The sequence below is a fragment of the Cryptomeria japonica genome, chromosome 7 (assembly GCF_030272615.1).
Source record: "Cryptomeria japonica chromosome 7, Sugi_1.0, whole genome shotgun sequence".
Lineage (NCBI taxonomy): Eukaryota > Viridiplantae > Streptophyta > Pinopsida > Cupressales > Cupressaceae > Cryptomeria > Cryptomeria japonica.
The window spans coordinates 182,551,857-182,570,622 of NC_081411.1; the positions used below are offsets into that span (position 1 = coordinate 182,551,857).

At 33.6% G+C, this 18,766-nt stretch overlaps 2 protein-coding genes across 2 annotated transcripts; both read right to left on the reverse strand.

The window, feature by feature from the left end:
- Nucleotides 1–347: 347 nt before the first annotated feature.
- LOC131027892 (uncharacterized) lies at nucleotides 348–2,552 on the reverse strand. Its single transcript, XM_057957994.2, has 2 exons — nucleotides 807–2,552; nucleotides 348–617 (listed from the first exon to the last, which is right to left on the reverse strand). The coding sequence occupies exons 1-2, from the start codon at nucleotides 2,550–2,552 to the stop codon at nucleotides 348–350; spliced, it is 2,016 nt and encodes a 671-aa protein (XP_057813977.2).
- A 57-nt stretch (nucleotides 2,553–2,609) lies between these two features.
- LOC131027894 (disease resistance protein Roq1-like) lies at nucleotides 2,610–6,015 on the reverse strand. The gene is made up of 3 exons (XM_057957995.2): nucleotides 5,509–6,015; nucleotides 5,063–5,392; nucleotides 2,610–4,835 (listed from the first exon to the last, which is right to left on the reverse strand). Exons 1-3 carry the CDS (start codon nucleotides 6,013–6,015, stop codon nucleotides 2,610–2,612), a joined length of 3,063 nt encoding a protein of 1,020 aa, XP_057813978.2.
- Nucleotides 6,016–18,766: the final 12,751 nt, after the last annotated feature.

Here is an 18,766-nt window from a genome sequence, read left to right on the forward strand (position 1 = left end):
CTATGTTACTGTTCATGATTGCTGATTCAGTTGTATTTTTTTTCTGTATTTTATTTAATCTAAAATTAAAAAAATCTACTCATCAAATAAAAAATTATACAAACTCTGTTGTCTCCTAAATTAGGGAAGAAAACATGATTATTTTACCATCTAGTGGTATGCGAGGAGACTGATGTGAAAGTGACTTGACTTACCGAAATTTGTTTTTATTTCTGATGTAGCTGATCAACAATTGTAGTTAAAGCTTCGCAGATTCTCCAATCTTCGCCTTCCTTAAGGCCCCACTCACACCACGTCTTCATTATTCCTCGCATGCTAAGAATATGAAATTGTCGGTAAAGCCGTCCTTAATTTTGGCGGCTACTTATCCTTGTAATTATCCATTCTCCTTGTCGCAAGTTGAATTTCCATGTAGAATTTTCAAAGGATTCGTTTATGGTGTGAAGTGAAGCAGAGTTGCTGACCACTCCCACACCACAATCAATGACGATTGCTCCGGGAGAAAGACAAATGACTGAATGGCGAAGATAAGGCTCAGAAAGCAAACCAGGGTTTAAATTTGGCTTCGCTCCGTCCGCTGCTTTTCCAACCACCTGAATAAAGGTTGACGGCACGCGCTGAAATGAAAATGAAATAACCCTGGTTTATATAAAGGAATTTATTTTAATTTACAGAAGCACTTTAAACATTTGTTTGAAGATCTACATAATTTTAGTGATAATAAAACCGACGGTTCATTGTGAACTGGAAAACCTTCAGCGTCAATAAAGAAGATTGCATGTTAAATAAAGGGTTGAAATCAATACCTTCAACTTTGGAATGCAGTCGTGTATTACTGCGTTGCTGCAATATAAAAACTGGATTGCTTCCAATGATCCCAATGCTCGAATACCTTGTATGTTGTCCAGCCTTTGACAAGACTCAAAGATAATGCTCTTCAAACAGCTCCGTCTACCAAGAATTGACAATTCTCTGCACCCCTGTACTCTGAGTTCGATCAATGTAGTTGGCAGTCTTATGTTGTGAAACTTGTCACAACAGTTGATTGCAATCATCTTCAATCGATTCAGTTTGGAAAACCTTAGCAACTCCTCGAGCTCAGGACTCTCACAAATGGACAACTCTTCAAGTCCTGTGAGATTTTTGATTGCTGACAACATTTGCGATCCTCTGTACAGCTTCTGCACTGTGAGTTTGATGAGTGTAGTTGGCAGTATTATGTTGTGCAGTTTGTCACAAGAATAAATTGCAATCATCTCCAAGCAGCTCAGTCCGGCGAGAATGGGCAACTCCTCAAGCTCAGGACACTCACCAATGCATATGTCTGAAAGCTTTGTAAGATTGTCGTTTCCTGCTACCATTCGCAATCCTCTGCACCTACGCACTGTAAGTTTGATGAGCGTAGTTGGAAGTATTATTTTGTGCAGCTTCTTACAAGAATCAATTACAATCATCTCCAAGCACCTCTGTCCGGCGAGAATGGGCAACTCCTTAAGCTCAGGACACTCACCAATGCATATGTCCGTAAGCTTTGTAAGATTACCGATTCCTGCTATCATTCGCAATCCTCTGTACCTACGCACTGTGAGTTTGATGAGCGTAGTTGGAAGTATTATGTTGTGCAGCTTCTCACAACAATAAATTGCAATCATCTCCAAGAACCTCAGTCCAGCAAGAATGGGCAACTCCTCAAGCTCAGGACACTCACCAATGCATATGTCTGTAAGCTTTGTAAGATTGCCGATTCCTGCTACCATTCGCAATCCTCTGCACCTACGCACTGTGAGCTTGATGAGCGTCGTTGGAAGTATTATGTTGTGCAGCTTCTCACAGGAATAGATTACAATGATCTTCAAGCAGCTCAGTCTTGAAAAACTTGGCAACTCCTCGAGCTCAGTACTCTCACAAATGGACAACTCTTCAAGTTCTGTGAGATTTTCGATTGCTGTCAACATTTGCGATCCTCTGTACAGATTCTGAACTGTGAGTTTGATGAGTGTAGTTGGCAATATTATGTTGTGCAGCTTCTCACAAGAATAAATTGCAATCATCTCCAAAAACCTCATTCCGGCGAAAATGGGCAACTCCTTAAGCTCAGGACACTCACCAATGCATATGTCTGTAAGTTTTGTAAGACTGCCGGTCCCTGCCACCATTTTCAATTCTCTGCACCTACGCACTGTGAGTTTGATGAGCGTAGTTGGAAGTATTATGTTGTGCAGCTTCTCACAAGAATCGATTACAATCCTCTTCAAGCAGCTCAGTCTTGCTAGATTTGGCAACTCCTCAAGCTCTGGACACTCACCAATGCATATGTCTGTATGTTTTGTAAGATTGCCGGTCCCTGCCACCATTTTCAATTCTCTGCACCTGCGCACTGTGAGTTTGATGAGTGTCGTTGGCAGTAATATGCTCTGCAACTTCTTACAAGAATCAATTGTAATACTTTCTAGACTATTTAGACCAAAAAGAATAGGCAAGTCCTCAAGCTCAGGACACTTGCTAATGTATAGCTCTGTAAGCTTTAAAAGATTGCCTATCCCTTCGACCATTTGCAAATTTTTGCACCGTTGCACTGTGATTTTCAAGACTGACGCTGGCAATATTATCTAATGCAACTTCTCGGAATAGTTAATGGTGATTCTCTCCAGGCGGCTCAATTCGGCAAGAAATGGCAACTCAATCTCCGGACACTCAGTGATTTCCAGCTCTGTCAGCTTTGAAAGATCATCCATTCCTGCAATCCTTTGCAAATGTCTGCAACGTTGCACAATTAGATTGGTGAGCCTTGCTGGCAGTGTTATGTTTTGCAGCTTATCACATGACTCAATATTAATCTCCTTCACCCAGTTCAGTTCCCGACAATTACGTATGGACAACTCCTCAAGCTCGTGACAACCACAAATCGAAATCCGTTCCACTTCAAAGTTACTCGACACTCTCTTGATATTTTGACATTTGTTCAACTGAAAAGACATGATCTTCCCACAACCATCAAATGTTATTGTATGGAGAGAGTCGATAGCCTCAAGACGCAACTCAAGCTCGAGCTGCCCACATTGAGAAATAATCAGTTCTACCAGATTCTTGAGATGGGATATTTCTGAAACACTTTTCAGTTCTTTACAAGCAACTAACTGAAGATTCTTCAGTGTTCTTGGCAAAGTAACTTGCTGTAGCTTCCTACATCTGAATATGCGAATCTCCACCAAGCAAGTTAAACGTGCAAAACAAGGCAGCTCTTCAAGCTCCGGACAATCCGATATCCACAACTGTGCCAGATGGCCCATATCAAGGTTACCCCTGATTGATTTCAAAATCACACAATCAGTCACGTGAAGAAAACTGAACTTGCCCCATCCATCAATTGTAATCCTTTCCAGGCAACTTAGACCACACACAACTGGCATCTCCTCAATCACTGGACACTCGCTAACATGCAGCTCTCTAAGCTTTGTCAGATGGCTTATTCCTGCTTTAAATTGTAGTTTCATGCACCGCTGCAGTGTGATTTCGATGAGTGTAGTTGGCAATGTTATGTTGTACACACTCAAACATTCAACAATGGTAATCCTCTTCAGGGAGTTCAAGCTACAAAGGTTCAATTCAAGCCGAAGTTTGGGGCACCCTTTTATATTTATCTCTGCAAGTGTTCTTAGACCACAAATTCCTACCATTGTTTTAAGTTCTCGGCAAGAATTTAACTCAAGGCGCTTCAGAGTAATTGGTAAAGTCATGTTTTGCAGGCTCCCGCACTGGAGAATGCGAATTTCCTCAAGGTCAATTAGCTGCCCAAAAGATGGCAGCTCTTTAAGCATCAAACAATCCGATATGGATAATCCATCAAGATCAAAGTTACCAGAAACTCCTTTCAGAATACCACAATCAGTCAAAGTGAGGTAATTGAGCTTCCCACATCCATCAATTATAATCATCTCTAAGCACCTTCGACCACGAATAACTGGAAAACTCTTAAGCTCTGGACAGCCACAATTGTTCACCACTCGAATCATTTCGAATGATATTCCTGATACTGTTTCCAGATTTTTACAATCCTTCAGATCAAAACATTTCAGCTTCACAGACCTATCAGCTTTTATCCTCTTGAGACTGTTAAAACCCGCTAGACACAAATCAAGCTGCAGCATTCCACACCAAGAAATACTAACTTCTACAAGCTTTAGAAGATAAGATAGTCCCGTCACACTTTTCAAATTATCACAGTCCTTAACAATAAGATTTTCCAGGCAATGCAGATGTGCAAGACATAGCTCATGAAGCTTTGGACATCTACTAATATTCAATTCAACTAGCATCTTAAAATTAAACATTCCTGGCACACTAATCATATTGCAATTTTCAATTCTGATCGTTTTCATGCAGCTCAGATGACCAAGATTTGGCTCCTCAAGCATAGAACATTCAGCAATGTTCAATTCTTCAAGCTCTGTAAAATCAGATGTCACTGACAAAATTCTGAGAAATTCACACTTGCTAACATTAAGACATTTCAATTTTTCAACTCTTCTAAATTGTAATTCAATAAGATTCCTCAGGGAAGAAATTTCCAGGGATTGAAGGCTAGGACAATAATTTCCGTCAATTACAAATCTTCTTATGTTTTCTTGTTCTCTAATTACTAAATCTTCAAGCAAACTCAATGAGGCCTTAACCGTGACAGACTTTGTGCCACCGTTAAATGGAACCGTAAAAGACGAAGTCTCTTTCACAGAAGTCGTAGGGAGGGATCCTGAAAGTCTTCTACATGTCTTCACAATGTAGGGAGGGATCCTGAAAGTTCCATAAATCTCCAGTTTCTTCAATTCGGAAGGAGCCTGAAACTCAAAACAAATTAGAAATCATGGGGAATGCACCATTAAAGATTCTGAAGTGATTACTGTTCCTTTTAGTCAATCTAATAGAACAATTATAACAGCAGGGAAATGAAAGAAAAAAATAATAATGCTTACAGCTTATAATATTGAAAATGATGAATATCTACCATGACATAATACATATAATTAATGGAGACTTTAACATTTTATGTAAAATAAAAGAATACCTCTGCATCATGCTGCCACAATCTTTTGAAATATCCATTGCTGATTCTCAGGCACTGCATGTTTTGAAGCGGAATCCATGAAGGAATTCCTGGCTGTACGCTCAAATTTCCGTCTTGCAGATGCCTTAGATGATTTAAATTGGAAGAATTTGGTCCGGAATATAGATATGTATACCAAATATGAAGCAATAACAAACATGATGACATTTCTACACTATCAGCGGATTCCCCTAGAAAGAATTTAACTTGAGAATTGAGTGACTTATCAAAATATGAATGGAAACACCTTCCTTTGGTTTGAGCAACAATGTTTTCAAACTTCATTGATTCCTGCATTATAGAAGGGATTCATTTTAATTTGAAATATGGTGCATTCACTTAAGTTGAGATTGAGATATCATTTTAATTTGGTGCACAGAAGAATTATGAAAGAGGATCACGCATACCAATTTTTTAAGATCCCGAGGACGCCACAAGCGACGAGGCTCGCTGAGCTCATTTGCCATTTGTCTCCCTAAGTCCCGCAAGTGGTCATGCATTCTCAATAGAGGTATGTGATCTTCTATTTCTTCAACAAGACACTTGTCCTTTAGTACTTGCAATCCATTTTCAGCACTCCATCCCGATGCCTTCCACACTCTTATGGCTATATACTTTCGTTGGTCAATAATAAGCATGCCATGTCCATGAAAATTTGATTTTCCTCTGTGTTCAAAGCTTATTTTAAGGCTTTTTTTTATATCTCCATGCATTGTCCCACCAAGTTTTTCAAGCTCTAACCTCCAATAGTTTTCATCTCGACCATGGACATGCCTTCCCAGAACTTGAAGAGAGAGGGGTAAGCCTCCACACACACCTAAGAAGTCGTCAACAAGATCTTCATATCCACTGGCAGGATGAGGTTGAGAGAAAGCATGCCAAGTAAAAAGTTGTCTGGAATTATCTTTATCCATTCCTTTTAAATGATATAACCTACATCAATTCCCTCGGCTATAAGGATTCCTACATCTCATGATGTAATTATTACCAGACTATTGCCGGGCTTTTCTAACATATGCTTAATCGATAAAGCGTCTAATTGTTCTAGGTGATCAATATCATCTAGAACAAGTAGAAAACTCAAAGAGCTACTTCTTTCTATACAATTAAAAATATAGCTTTCTCCTTCCTCTATACTTTCAAAAGGAAGCACATCTTCATTGAAGAAATCTTTAAGGAGTTTCTTTTGTAATGAAGGTAAATTACGTCTAACTGAGGCTTCCCGGACATCAAATAGAAAGCAAGCTCGAGCATATTGTTGACGCTTTCTGTTGAACAACTCTTTTGAAAGAGTTGTTTATCCCACTCCGCCCATACCGAAGATGCCGACGATCTTAGCCTTCCCTGCCTCTTCTCTATTCCTTCCACAATGTATTTCAAAATCTTGAACAAGATTATAAAGGCATCGCCTTTCAAAATCTTGTACAAGCTTGTCAAGTGCTACTGGATATTTGGCAACATGCAAAGGCTTTATCCTCTCTACTTCCCTTTGGACTGCTGATAGTATGCTTTTATGGTCACTAAGACTTTAAAAGCAAAAAATGAATTTCATAAAAACCAAATTTTAGTTACTAAATGCAGCCATATTTTATTTACAAAGGCACTGAAATAAAAGAGAGCGGAATGGAAACAAAGAAAACATACTTGGAATTATTCATTTCGTAACCTGTGCTGAATGAAATAGACTGGAGGGCTTCCTTCCACTGCTTAAGCTTTTTTAGGTACCTAGATTTCTTCTGGTATTGAATGAACGCATCAGCGTAGACTCCCTTTTCTATGTGGTGAAGTGCCCAGGGTTCTACCTCATAAAACACGAGAATAATCTTATCTGGGCTTTGTAACATGAGAACTAGCTCTGCCAAACACCAAGGAGACTCTGCATATCTTTTGGAGAATATAGCAATGTGAGCTGCAGCTGAGTGAATGGCAGTCTCGATGGTAGAAGGAAAGGACTGACCAAGTTCCATTTCTGTAGAATTTTGAACCTGGCCTATCCTCTCTGAATCAACTGTTTACCAAACAATAAGAGCAAAAAGAAGAAATTGCAAAAAGAAATCACAATTCAGAATAAAAAACAAAGTGTCTTGTTTTTTTGGAATTGCACACACCAATATCTTTATTGAAGCTTAATTAAAAAATTACATAGAGGCTGTATATATAAAGAATTTGCAGTCTAGAAGAATAAATAATAACTGCAGTTCTAAATATATTCCTAGCTTTGCATGGAAAGCTACTAAGGCTCTCAAACTAAAAAAAGAAAACTACTCCCTACATTAAGAATACAATAAGTGCATGCATAGCATGCTTTATTTACTAAAAACAAATTCATGCAAAAACCAAAACTAAAAATAGTCCTAAGGATTAATGCATGTTGGAGTACATGCTTTATTTGCATGAGTAAACAAAAAAACTATTTAAACTAAAAATAGCTTATGCATGGTGATGAATGGATAGCTTCATGTCCAAACTAGAGCTACATGGAGCTGCATGCTAGAGCAACATCACTTATCAACATACTCCCCCTTGATGCTGAGAGGGCTAACAATCTTATCTCGTAGTGCTATAAACTGAGCTTTCACAACCACTTTGGTGAATATATTTGCTATCTGATCCTGGGTGTTGATGTTCTTCAATTCAACATCCTTCTTCTGCACCAAATCTCATATGAAGTGATATTTCAAAGCAAAATGCTTTGATCTGCTGTGATGAACTGGATTCTTGGCTAATTTGATAGCACTCACATTGTCACAATATATCACTGTAGGATGAATTTGTTTTTCTCCAATTTCTTCTAAAACTTTTCTAAGCCAAAGACCTTGTGTACCTACTGAGGTAATTGCAACATACTCCACTTCTGTAGATGAGAGAGCAACAATACTTTGTTTCTTCAAGCTCTAGGTAATCAAGCCAGAACCAAAAGAAAAACAATTTCCAAATGTAGATTTACGATCATCCATACTACCTCCCCAATCTGAATCACTAAAGCCTACTAGATTGAACTTTTCAGAAGAGTAGTAATGAATACCAAAACTTAAATTCCCTTTCACATACCTCAAAATCCTCTTGGCTGCCTTCATATGTATTTCAGATGGATTTGTCATATAGCTTGAAACAAGTGAAACTGAATAGGCAATATCAGGCCTTGTGTGGATTAGAAACATCAAGCTCCCCACAATACTTCTGTAAGCTGTCTCATCAACTAAATCAACACCATCATCTCTACATAACAAATCTCCATGAGCACTTGGAGTGGAGGCAGGGTTAAAATCAGTCATATTAAATTTCTTCAGCATATCCTATGCATACTTTGTTTGACAAATGAAAATCTCATCCTTACTTTGATAAACCTCCATTCCTAAAAAATATTTCATGAGACCAAGATCTTTCATCTCAAATTCTTTCATCATAGCAGCTTTGAATTCATCTTTCATCTTAGAACTACTACCCATATACAAAAGATCATCAACATACAAACTTATGATGAGAATATCAGTACCTTCTTGTTTGTAGTATAGGGTAGGATCACTCTTACTTCTCTGGAAGCCATTCTCCTAAAAGTATCCATCAATCCTGGCATACCACGCTCTTAGTGCTTGCTTGAGGCCATACAAAGCCTTCTTCAACTTGTAGACATAATTATCTTTTCCTTCCACTTCAAAACCTTGTGGTTGCTCCACATATACTTCCTCTTCTAAGTACCCATTCAAGAAGGCACTCTTCATGTCCATATGATGTATGCTCCACTTCTTTTGAGCTACTAATGAAATCAACATTCTTATGGTCTCTTGTCTTGCTACTGGTGCAAAATCTATTCATAGTCAATTCCATACTTCTGTGTGAAGCCTTTAGCAACTAATCTTGCCTTGTGTCTTTCAACACTCCCATCACTATTAAATTTGGTCTTGTAGACCCATTTGGTGCCAATCCTTTTTTTGTCATGTGGAAGTTCTGTTAACTCCCAAGTGTCATTCCTGTGAATGGAATCCATCTCTTCTTCCATGGCTTTTACTCAAACTTCATTGCTACATGCATCTTCAAAACATGATGGTTTAAAATCATCCTTGGCTAATAAAGCAAAATTCACTATCTCACCTATTGGGTTTTCTTTATGTACTTGATTTCCACTCTTCTGGTAGATATCATTCAATCTCCTTACTTTCCTTATAGAACTTGGAGAAGAAGCTAGACTTGAACTTGGTACTAAAGAACTTGATGAAGGATTGCTTGGTGGAGTTAAACCACTGGATATAGAAACATTAGTTGGCTGCTCATGATCAATATCAACAATTATATCATCATTCAAAATAGATTTTGGCTTCTCAACATGGCCTTTTTGATGACCATAAACTCCCCCTTCATCAAAAATCACATCTCTTGAGACAATAAGCTTGTTAGTGAGGGGATTATACAATCTATAAGCCTTGCTTTTCTCACTATATCCAATAAAAATATATGACTCACTCTTTGCGTCTAACTTCTGTCTATTTTGATCAGGTACATGCACATAAGCCAAACAACCAAAAACTTTGAAATGATTAACATTAGGCGTTTTACCATACCAAGCTTCATAAGGAGTCATCTTGTCTAGTGCACTGGTGGGGCTATGGTTGAGGATGTACACCGCTGTAGCAACTCCATCTCCCCAATAAGAATTGCTCAATCCCTTGGTTTGTAACATGCACCTTGCCATTTCAATCACAGTATGATTCTTCCTTTTAGCTACTCCATTCTATTGAGGTGTGTATGCAGTAGTAAGTGGCCTCTTGATGCCATTAAAATCACAATAACTTTGGAAAGCCTTTGAGCAAAATTCTCCTCCACGATCAGTCCTCAAACACTTGATCTTGCACCCTTTCTCATTTTCCACAAGGGCTTTAAACTTCTTGAATGTATCCAAGGCTTCATCTTTGGCCTTCAAAAAATATACCCAACTATTTCGTGAGTAATCATCAATAAAAGTGATGAAATATGATGACTTACCCAAACTCTTAGTCTGCATAGGACCACATATATCTGAATGAACAAGCTGAAGTGGGTGATGAGCTCTCCATGCATTGCCCTTTGGAAACTTTTCTCTTGCATGCTTTCCTTTAGCACAACCTTCACAAACCTCCTTGTGTTCCTCAACCTTGGGCAAACCAGAAACTAATGCATGTTAGGATAGAAACTTCAAACTATGAAAATTTAAATGTCCATACTTGAGATGCCATAACCAACTTGAATCCTCATAAGCCATATTTGCCAAACTGTTGTTATGTTCACCAAACCTCAAGGGGAACATCCTATTTCTTATCATGGGAACAATAGTGATCACCCTATTATCCTTATTCTTATCATAGATAGTACAAGTCTTATTCTCAAAGACTACTTTATAATTTTTCTCACATAGCTGCCCAACACTTAACAAATTGTGCTTCAATTATGGAGTATAATAAATATCATGAATACTCTTTATACGTTCTTTTGTTTGGACCTCCATGGCTCCTTTGGCAGCAACCTCTAATGATTTATCATCACCAAGTTGGATCTTGGATTTGAAACTTCCATCCTTTGTTGAGAACAACTTCTCATTCCCTGTCATATGGTTAGAGCATCCAGAATCTAGGTACCAAACATCTTTACTAGTATTTTCACCATTTGCATAAGACAAAAATAAGTGATCAGGAGGATTCTCACTACTTTCTTGAGCATAGTTAGCACTTTTACCTTCTTTCAACCTACATTCTCTTTCAAAGTGGCCATACCTATTACAATGGTAACATTCAACATTTCTCTTATCAAATTTGCCTCTACCTCTTCCTCTGAAACCACCACTTCCTCTTGAGCCACCACTTCCTCTACCTCTTGAAGAATTTTGGCTTTGCCCTTTACCTTGGCCTTGATTGATTTTGGCACTACTGCTGCTTGCATCTTCATTTTTTGTGATTATCAATTTAGAGGAAAACACTTTCTCTACACCTTCAAAAGAATCTTTCAATCTTTCTTCATGAGACATCAGGGATCCAACCAGTTGATCAAACTATAGTTTTGTCAAATGTTTGCTTTCTTCTATGATTATTGCTACATGATTCCATCTAGGTGTCAAAGATCTCAATACCTTTTTGATCAAAACTTCATTGCTTATAATTTCCCCAAGTGTAGCCATTTTATTGACCACATCTTTGACTCTGACACAATAATCACTTATACTTTCAGCTTCTTGCATCTTCAAATTTTTGAACTCTCGCTTCAATGTCTAAAGCTTGACCACTTTAACTTGATCACTACCCTGGTAAGCTTCTTGTAGAGTCTTCCAGGCATCTTTGGCAATTGTTGCTCCTGATATTCTTGGAAATAAGCTCTTATCAAGAGCTATCTAAATGTGAAAAGCTTGAGTATTTTTTTTCCTTGCTTCCTTTCTTGTTGTTCTTTCACTGGATGTAAGGGCATTCCAATCAGTTGGCTCTTCATAACCTGATTCAATAATCTCCCACAAACCTTTTCTAATAAAAAAGGTCAGCATCTTAATGCACCAATAATCATAATCATTCCCATCAAATTCTGGAACGGGCATATGGTTAGAATTCGACATGATTAACTTTGGTGAAATTCCAACAATACAACTTTAACCCAAAACAATTTTACTTGCACTGATACCACTTGTAAAATTTTGAACCTTACCTATCCTTTTTGAACCAGCTGATTAGCAAACAATAGCAGCAAAAAGAAGAAACTGCAAAAAGAAATCACAATTCAGAATAAAAAACAAAGTGCCTTGTTTTTTTGGAATTGCACACACCAATATCTTTATTGAAGCTTAATTAAAAAATTACATAGAGGCTGTATATATAAAGAATTTGCAGTCTAGAAGAATAAATAATAACTGCAGTTCTAAATATATTCCTAGCTTTGCATGGAAGGCTACTAAGGCTCTCAAACTAAAGAAAAAAACTACTCCCTAAATTAAGAATACAATAAGTGCATGCACAACATGCTTTATTTACTAAAAACAAATTCATGCAAAAACCAAAACTAAAAATAGTCCTAAGGATTAATGCATGTTGGAGTACATGCTTTATTTGCATGAGTAAACAAAAAAACTATTTAAACTAAAAATAGCTTATGCATGGTGATGAATGGATAGCTTCATGTCCAAACTGGAGCTGCATGGAGCTGCATGCTAGAGCAGCATCACTTATCAACAATTTCTTCCTTGTCAAGAAAAGCCCGTATTCCCTACTCCTTAAGGGAAGTGTAGAGGGGAAGAGCCAGTGAATATTTGGAATCAGGGCCTCTGTGATTGATGAAGACATCATAAAATGTTGTTGATTCAGAAACCTTTCTCCTTATGCCTTGAGGTTCAATTCCTGAGAAAGCATGATATTCATCTTTTGGTTGGGGGGACGATGAAGATGATGCCATTGATCGTAGCTCAAACCTTTGAAATGCGTTAAATGATATATGAGAAAGAGAAAGAGCAGAGACAATTGCACAAGACCAGAGTTAGCATAGATATAATAAAAATCAGAGATGTTGCAGGCAGGTTCGTTCCTTCCTCGAAAGAACAAGGAAAAGTATTTGGAAACAGGACAGACTTGTACACGTAGTAAATCGGATTTGATTCAAAGAAGAAAAAAAATGATCAACGTTGATGCGTGGCAATGACCGGCTTCGTCAGCCACTTGCACATAGTGACAACAACTAATTTTATGCACTATAAAATTATTTTATAAAAAATCTCATATTATAAGAAAAGACTCAAAGTAAATTTGCCACCTTAATTTACTTTATGTATATGTTTCTCCATCAATTTAAATTTTAAATACTATAAGAAATATGGAATGCTTCTTGGCTATATATAAAAGAAAAGACTAAGCATCTTCATGTTAAATTTTTTTCATTGCTATTTTAAATAATTCTCATTTTTTAATTAATTAATTAATCAATTTTAAATATTACACATTATAATTCATTTGATTGAACATAATTAATAAAGATAATGATATATTTTTTGATTATACAATCTACCATTATTAATTTTTTTGTAAATAGTAATGATAAAAAATGAAACTAAATATGATATCATAGATAACATTTATAAAATAGATATTATTTGATCGATCGCTACCATGAGATTTACTTTATGATAACCAAAGTTTAATATAATATAATATTAACATGATGCAATTTAATTTTTAACTATTTTATATTTATATTATTATTTAATATTGCATTAAATTAATTTTTATTATATGCAATGATTTCTAATCTTAACCATAACGTAAGTGAACTCTTAGCTATAATTGACAACATAATTGATTCATATAAAATAAAAAAGAACATCATATAGTTTGTGTCTTTTTTTAAATGTTACTATGAATCTAATTATAATACAAATTTATGTTTATATTAAAATAATGTTAATATTATATTATTAATGTTAAAATTATCAAATTTTTATTTTCATATTATTCTAATTGATATGATTTTATATTATTGTTATTATTGAATTATTTCTTTTATATTCTTACTAGTATTTTATTACTTTTTATTGCTATATTACTAATATTTTTTATTATATTATGTTTTTATTTTGTTGTTTTATTCTTTTTTATATTACCAAAAAATTATATAAACATAATCCCAACCTAATTAAAATCTATTTATAAATTACACAAAAATAATTTCTAACTATTATAAATCATTGGCATTGTTATTAGACCTCAAGTATTTCACTTAGTCAAATAAAAAACAAAATATCACCCAATCAAATGAAAGCTAATATACATATGGGATGAGAAATTAAGAAATTAATTATAATTTGAATACTTTAATAATAAATTTTTAATGTTACTTTATTTTTACATAAGTTTTTCTTAAAAAATACAAAACTATTTAAATAGTTCATTTATATAAACATTAAATGTTATTGATATAATTATATTTAAAATAATATTTTCTAATGACAAAACAGTAATAAATAAAATGTTATTGCTCCTTACATTTTTCCATTGTCAAAAGTAAAATAAATTAACTTTGTATCATTTTTCTAATTATCTTTTTGTAATTGTAAATAAAACCAAATAAATCACCAATTTTAGAGCAATATGATAATTGAGATAAATTTTCAAAATAATTATCCAAACATTTTAATAATCCACAATCCAAAATTTGATTAAAAGAAATTAAAACACAATTAATAACTAAATTATATATAAAAGATATTTACATTAATATATTTACTTGAGATTGAATTTAAATCTAAAATATATATTAATTTTAATTATTTTATCTTTATTTTAATTCTAAACTCATCAAATCGAAATACAATTTTAAACACAAATACTTTATTTACTATTACTATTAGTAACTAATTGTCCTAGATATTTTAAAAGATGAGTTTATACCTTTCATTAAGAAGTGCCACAATAAAAAATTTAAAAGTAAAATTTAAACACAGTGTTCCACGAAGGAATAACTTAAGATTTTTCAAGAAAGTTCCAAATTTTTAAAACGAGTCTCATTTACCCCCCCCATGCCTGAGCGAAATAAATACGTTGCATCATATGTCCTTTGAAAGCATTACGTAAAATTCTATGCTATCAAATATAATTCGACCAGGCAGTTAATAACACGTGTATGTTTTTTTTAACATTAATAACACCCATATTTTTTAGGCAACGACATTATTTTTGAAAAATAAAAAAGTTATCCAACGCGAGATTTCCGGGCATGCGATTGACCGAGAATAAAAACTGCCTGACTTGTTGGAAACACCTAGAGTGAATAAACTTTCAATTGCTAAAACCGCATTAAAAACGACGAAAAAATTGGCGGATAACATGACGGAAAATAGAAAACGGTAGCGGTTTGTCAGCGTGAGACACATTTCCGGCGTGGGGTGCCCCCACAGGGGATAGCCTATCGGCTAATGATTATAACGCCGGACCAGCAGTGCCTGTCTAATAAGTTAGAGCAATCAACCCAGTAATCTTCGCGTTTAAGTTGTTTTAAAAATAATGTCACATTATTCCATACGCAAACGCAAGGCATCTTGACGTCGCCATGCCCCACACGTTTTCTGTCAAACTTGTGTGGAAATGGTTATCAATATTATGTTTATTGTCCAACTTGTTTATTTAATTAATTATTATTGTAAACCTGCGGAGTCGTTGTTCTAATTTGAAATGCTCTGCAAGTTGGATATTTATATTTATATTTATGGCAGTCTATTCTTCATAGTGGAAGGGTAGAAATAGAGCGTAAATTTGACAGTGGAGTAAATCTTTGTTTATAATTATTCATTGAAAGTCGTCTTTGTATCTATTCTATATAATTAGAAACTGTCGTCATATAGTGTTTTTAAATTTTTTAATTTTCATATTATAATTAAAATGATTAAATATAGTTATATGATGATGAAATTAAGGTTTGAGTTAGAAATTGGATTAAGACAGAAAGTGAAAAAAATATAAGAAAAAATCAAACTGAAATATAATGAAATCTATTAAAAATTGAAGTCCAATTCTAATTATGATGTTTTGTTTTTGTTTGATTTTCTTTAAAATTCTTAAGTTCAAATTTTTTTGTTTACTTTTTAAATTCTTTAAGTAATTCAATTTCTAAATGTTATTTTGAATAAATATAATGATAAAATTTGTATTCTCCATATCATTATTATTATTTTTTTATTTTTTAAATTTATTTTGATAGAATTCTTAAAGATTATATAGTAATAGGTATGCTTTTGTATTAATTTTAAATTTTTTTATCTCTCATTTTTGACTTTCCCTTTCATGTTCTTTTACACATTCTATTCTATGATAGGTCTATTTCAAACTATCTAAACATGTTTGTTTGCAGTGTACATATTCCAACTATTCACTTTGATTTAAAATTATTTGGCGAAGGCCCTATAAAATGTTTATAATGTTGGACAATGACTGACCATCTAACAACTTAGAGTAATCAACCGAGGAATCTTCGTATTTATGTTTTTTTAATTATTGTCATGTAAATAATGCAAAACTTTTGCATAGGCAAGGCATCTTCACATTTTCATGGTAAACTTGTTTAATTAATATTGTGAATCGCTCAAAATAATAGTTCTGATTTGAAATATTCCACAAGTTGGGTATTTATATTTATGTCTGCTTATTATTAACCATAAAAAATCTAACCTTAGTGTCTAGTAGCATATGGTATAGGACAAAAAATTCTTACATAATATCTCAAAAGAATATCCTATAAGATTCAATCATTCAATTGTAGAAGAAGTTTTAGTTCTCAATATTATGGTTAGATATTACAAAATTAGTATTGTAACGATAATTGTTCTATAAATTTTTTAAGTTAAATTGATTGTTTTATTAGGTAAATTTAGTCTAATTACAACATCCATTGGTAATTTAGAAGAATCATAATTCTTTTATCATTACAAGACTACATGATTTCCATCTATTATTCCACGTAATGTTCAGAAAGCTTGTCTATAATATTTTCCATAACTAATTATAGACTCATGACCTTCATCCACCCTTTACTAATGTCTTAAATTTATTTTAAATAATTAATCATGTACCATTTATGCTAATGAAAGTCAATTTCAATATTGTTAGGTAGTTGAATTGTAACCCCCCATTCATCTTTTCCATAGTTATCACTCTTCTCTATCAAACATTCATCAAAGGGAGTGCACTCACTTCCTTTATTAAGTCTCTTTCATTCATATTTGTTCCTTCGATAGATTCCTTTTTCTCTCTATTGCTTTCCAATAAAATATTTTTTTTATCTTCTCCTCCTTCCATGGATTTAATATCTCCTACTAGTACTCCACCTTATACCAAAGATGCATTTTAGACAACTTGAAGTCTAATCCATAGAGGTTGAAGAGCATGTACATAATCACATATAATAATTTTGACAAGAAATTTGTGCTATTGTAAACAATTTCATTAAAAAATTATCATTAAAAAGAAAACTAATCATGATAATAGCTCAAAAAATCCTATTGTAAAATGTCTTAAGAATTGAAAAGTAATAATTATTATCTTTTTATTATAAATAGTAATAATTTATAAGTATTATTCTTATTTCTATAATCATTATCAACATTATATTTCTTAACATTATTGTTATAGATATAATGTATTATAATATTATTCTTACGATCATTATTATCTTCATTCTTATTATTCTTATTATAAATTTTACTATAACTAATTAATTTTTTTATGATAATAAAATTAAATAAGAAAATATCATTATTATTATCAATAATCTGTTAAATCTATTTTTTTAAATTAGTATTAATGTTTTAATATTTTATGATAATAATAAAGTAATCATTCATAATAACAATGATAATCATAAGAATTATGATGGTTTTTCGAAAGGAAATCCAGGTCGGGTGCATGGGGGTGGGGTCATTTGTGACCACAACTATAATTTGGTCCTAGCTTATGTGGCTAACCTAGCGATACAAACTTCAAGTGTTGTAGAGGTGGTACTAGCTTATTATATGTCTTAACATTATGTTCAATAATTCACCATTTTTTACTTTATCCTGATCCATCTAATCCTAGCCTTTCATCTTGTTCAAAAGGATAATATTCAAAATTCATACTCATGTGACAAATGCTCCACCTTTTCCCTTCATGTGTCTAGCTTAATTTTTTCCCTCATTTATTGAACCTAGACACTTTTCCTTAGGTCAAATTTATATCCTATCTATTCATCTTTACCAAAATCTCTTAATCCTAGGCACTTCCATAAATATGTTTCCCTAATCTTATCCCAAACCCTATATCTTTCCTGTCATGTGACACTTATTACATGACTGTATTTTCATTCCTAACACTAATCCTCTTTCAATTTAATTCATTCATTCAATCTCTTTACCATGTTCCTTGATTTTACATCTTAAGATTTATGTATTTTGAGGTCATCAATCAATCCACCCCATGAACACTTATGCTATTGATATTATGCTACTTTTTTATCATATCATTGATATGATAATGAGGTTATGGTGGATATTGAGCATTCCATGCATCAAGAGAGAATCAAATATAAATAGGGTTCATTCTATTTTAGGCTCTATCAAGGACAATGGAGGTAGATGGGGGTATATATTTGATTTTATTGCATTTCTAATGTTTATATTCTTCAATCTATTCTATCCCCTCTTCAATATTCACATGAAATAATTAACATTAATCTATAAAATGGATCACATTATAACAACATAACAACTCAATTAACCAAACATGAAATTTTCAAAGGGATCCTAAAGAAAGAAATGTAATATAAATGTGCCTATAATATTAATATATAGCCATAATAAAGAACAACAGGTCTTTCAGACAATAATTAAAAATTAAAGATATGAAGAGATAAGGTCATTGACACACCATCATCAAATCTATTCTTAATCACATTAAAAAGGTCTCACACAAGACATAGAAATATGCTTAGGTTTTTTAATTTATGAATGTTCACAATCATCACAACAATAACTTAACTCAAAACAATAAGAATAATAACATACAAAAACCTTGAATGCATATCAACCACCATTGATAGATTCTTCTAGCTCTAACCCTTTAGAGTATTTTTTTTCAAAAATTATTGTACAAGATAAGAAAAATTTAATGAAATAAATAATATATTAATTAATATATCACA

Coding starts and splice junctions, on each gene's coding strand:
- LOC131027892 (XM_057957994.2), bottom strand. CDS start 2,552: ATGGTCGAAGGGATAGGCAATCTTTTAAAGCTTACAGAGCTATACATT. Junction 618..806: donor ACTGCATTCCAAAGTTGAAG/GTATTGATTTCA, acceptor TTTTCATTTCAG/CGCGTGCCGTCAACCTTTAT.
- LOC131027894 (XM_057957995.2), bottom strand. CDS start 6,015: ATGGATAAAGATAATTCCAGACAACTTTTTACTTGGCATGCTTTCTCT. Junction 5,393..5,508: donor CTCGGGATCTTAAAAAATTG/GTATGCGTGATC, acceptor TCTATAATGCAG/GAATCAATGAAGTTTGAAAA. Junction 4,836..5,062: donor TGTGGCAGCATGATGCAGAG/GTATTCTTTTAT, acceptor TTTGAGTTTCAG/GCTCCTTCCGAATTGAAGAA.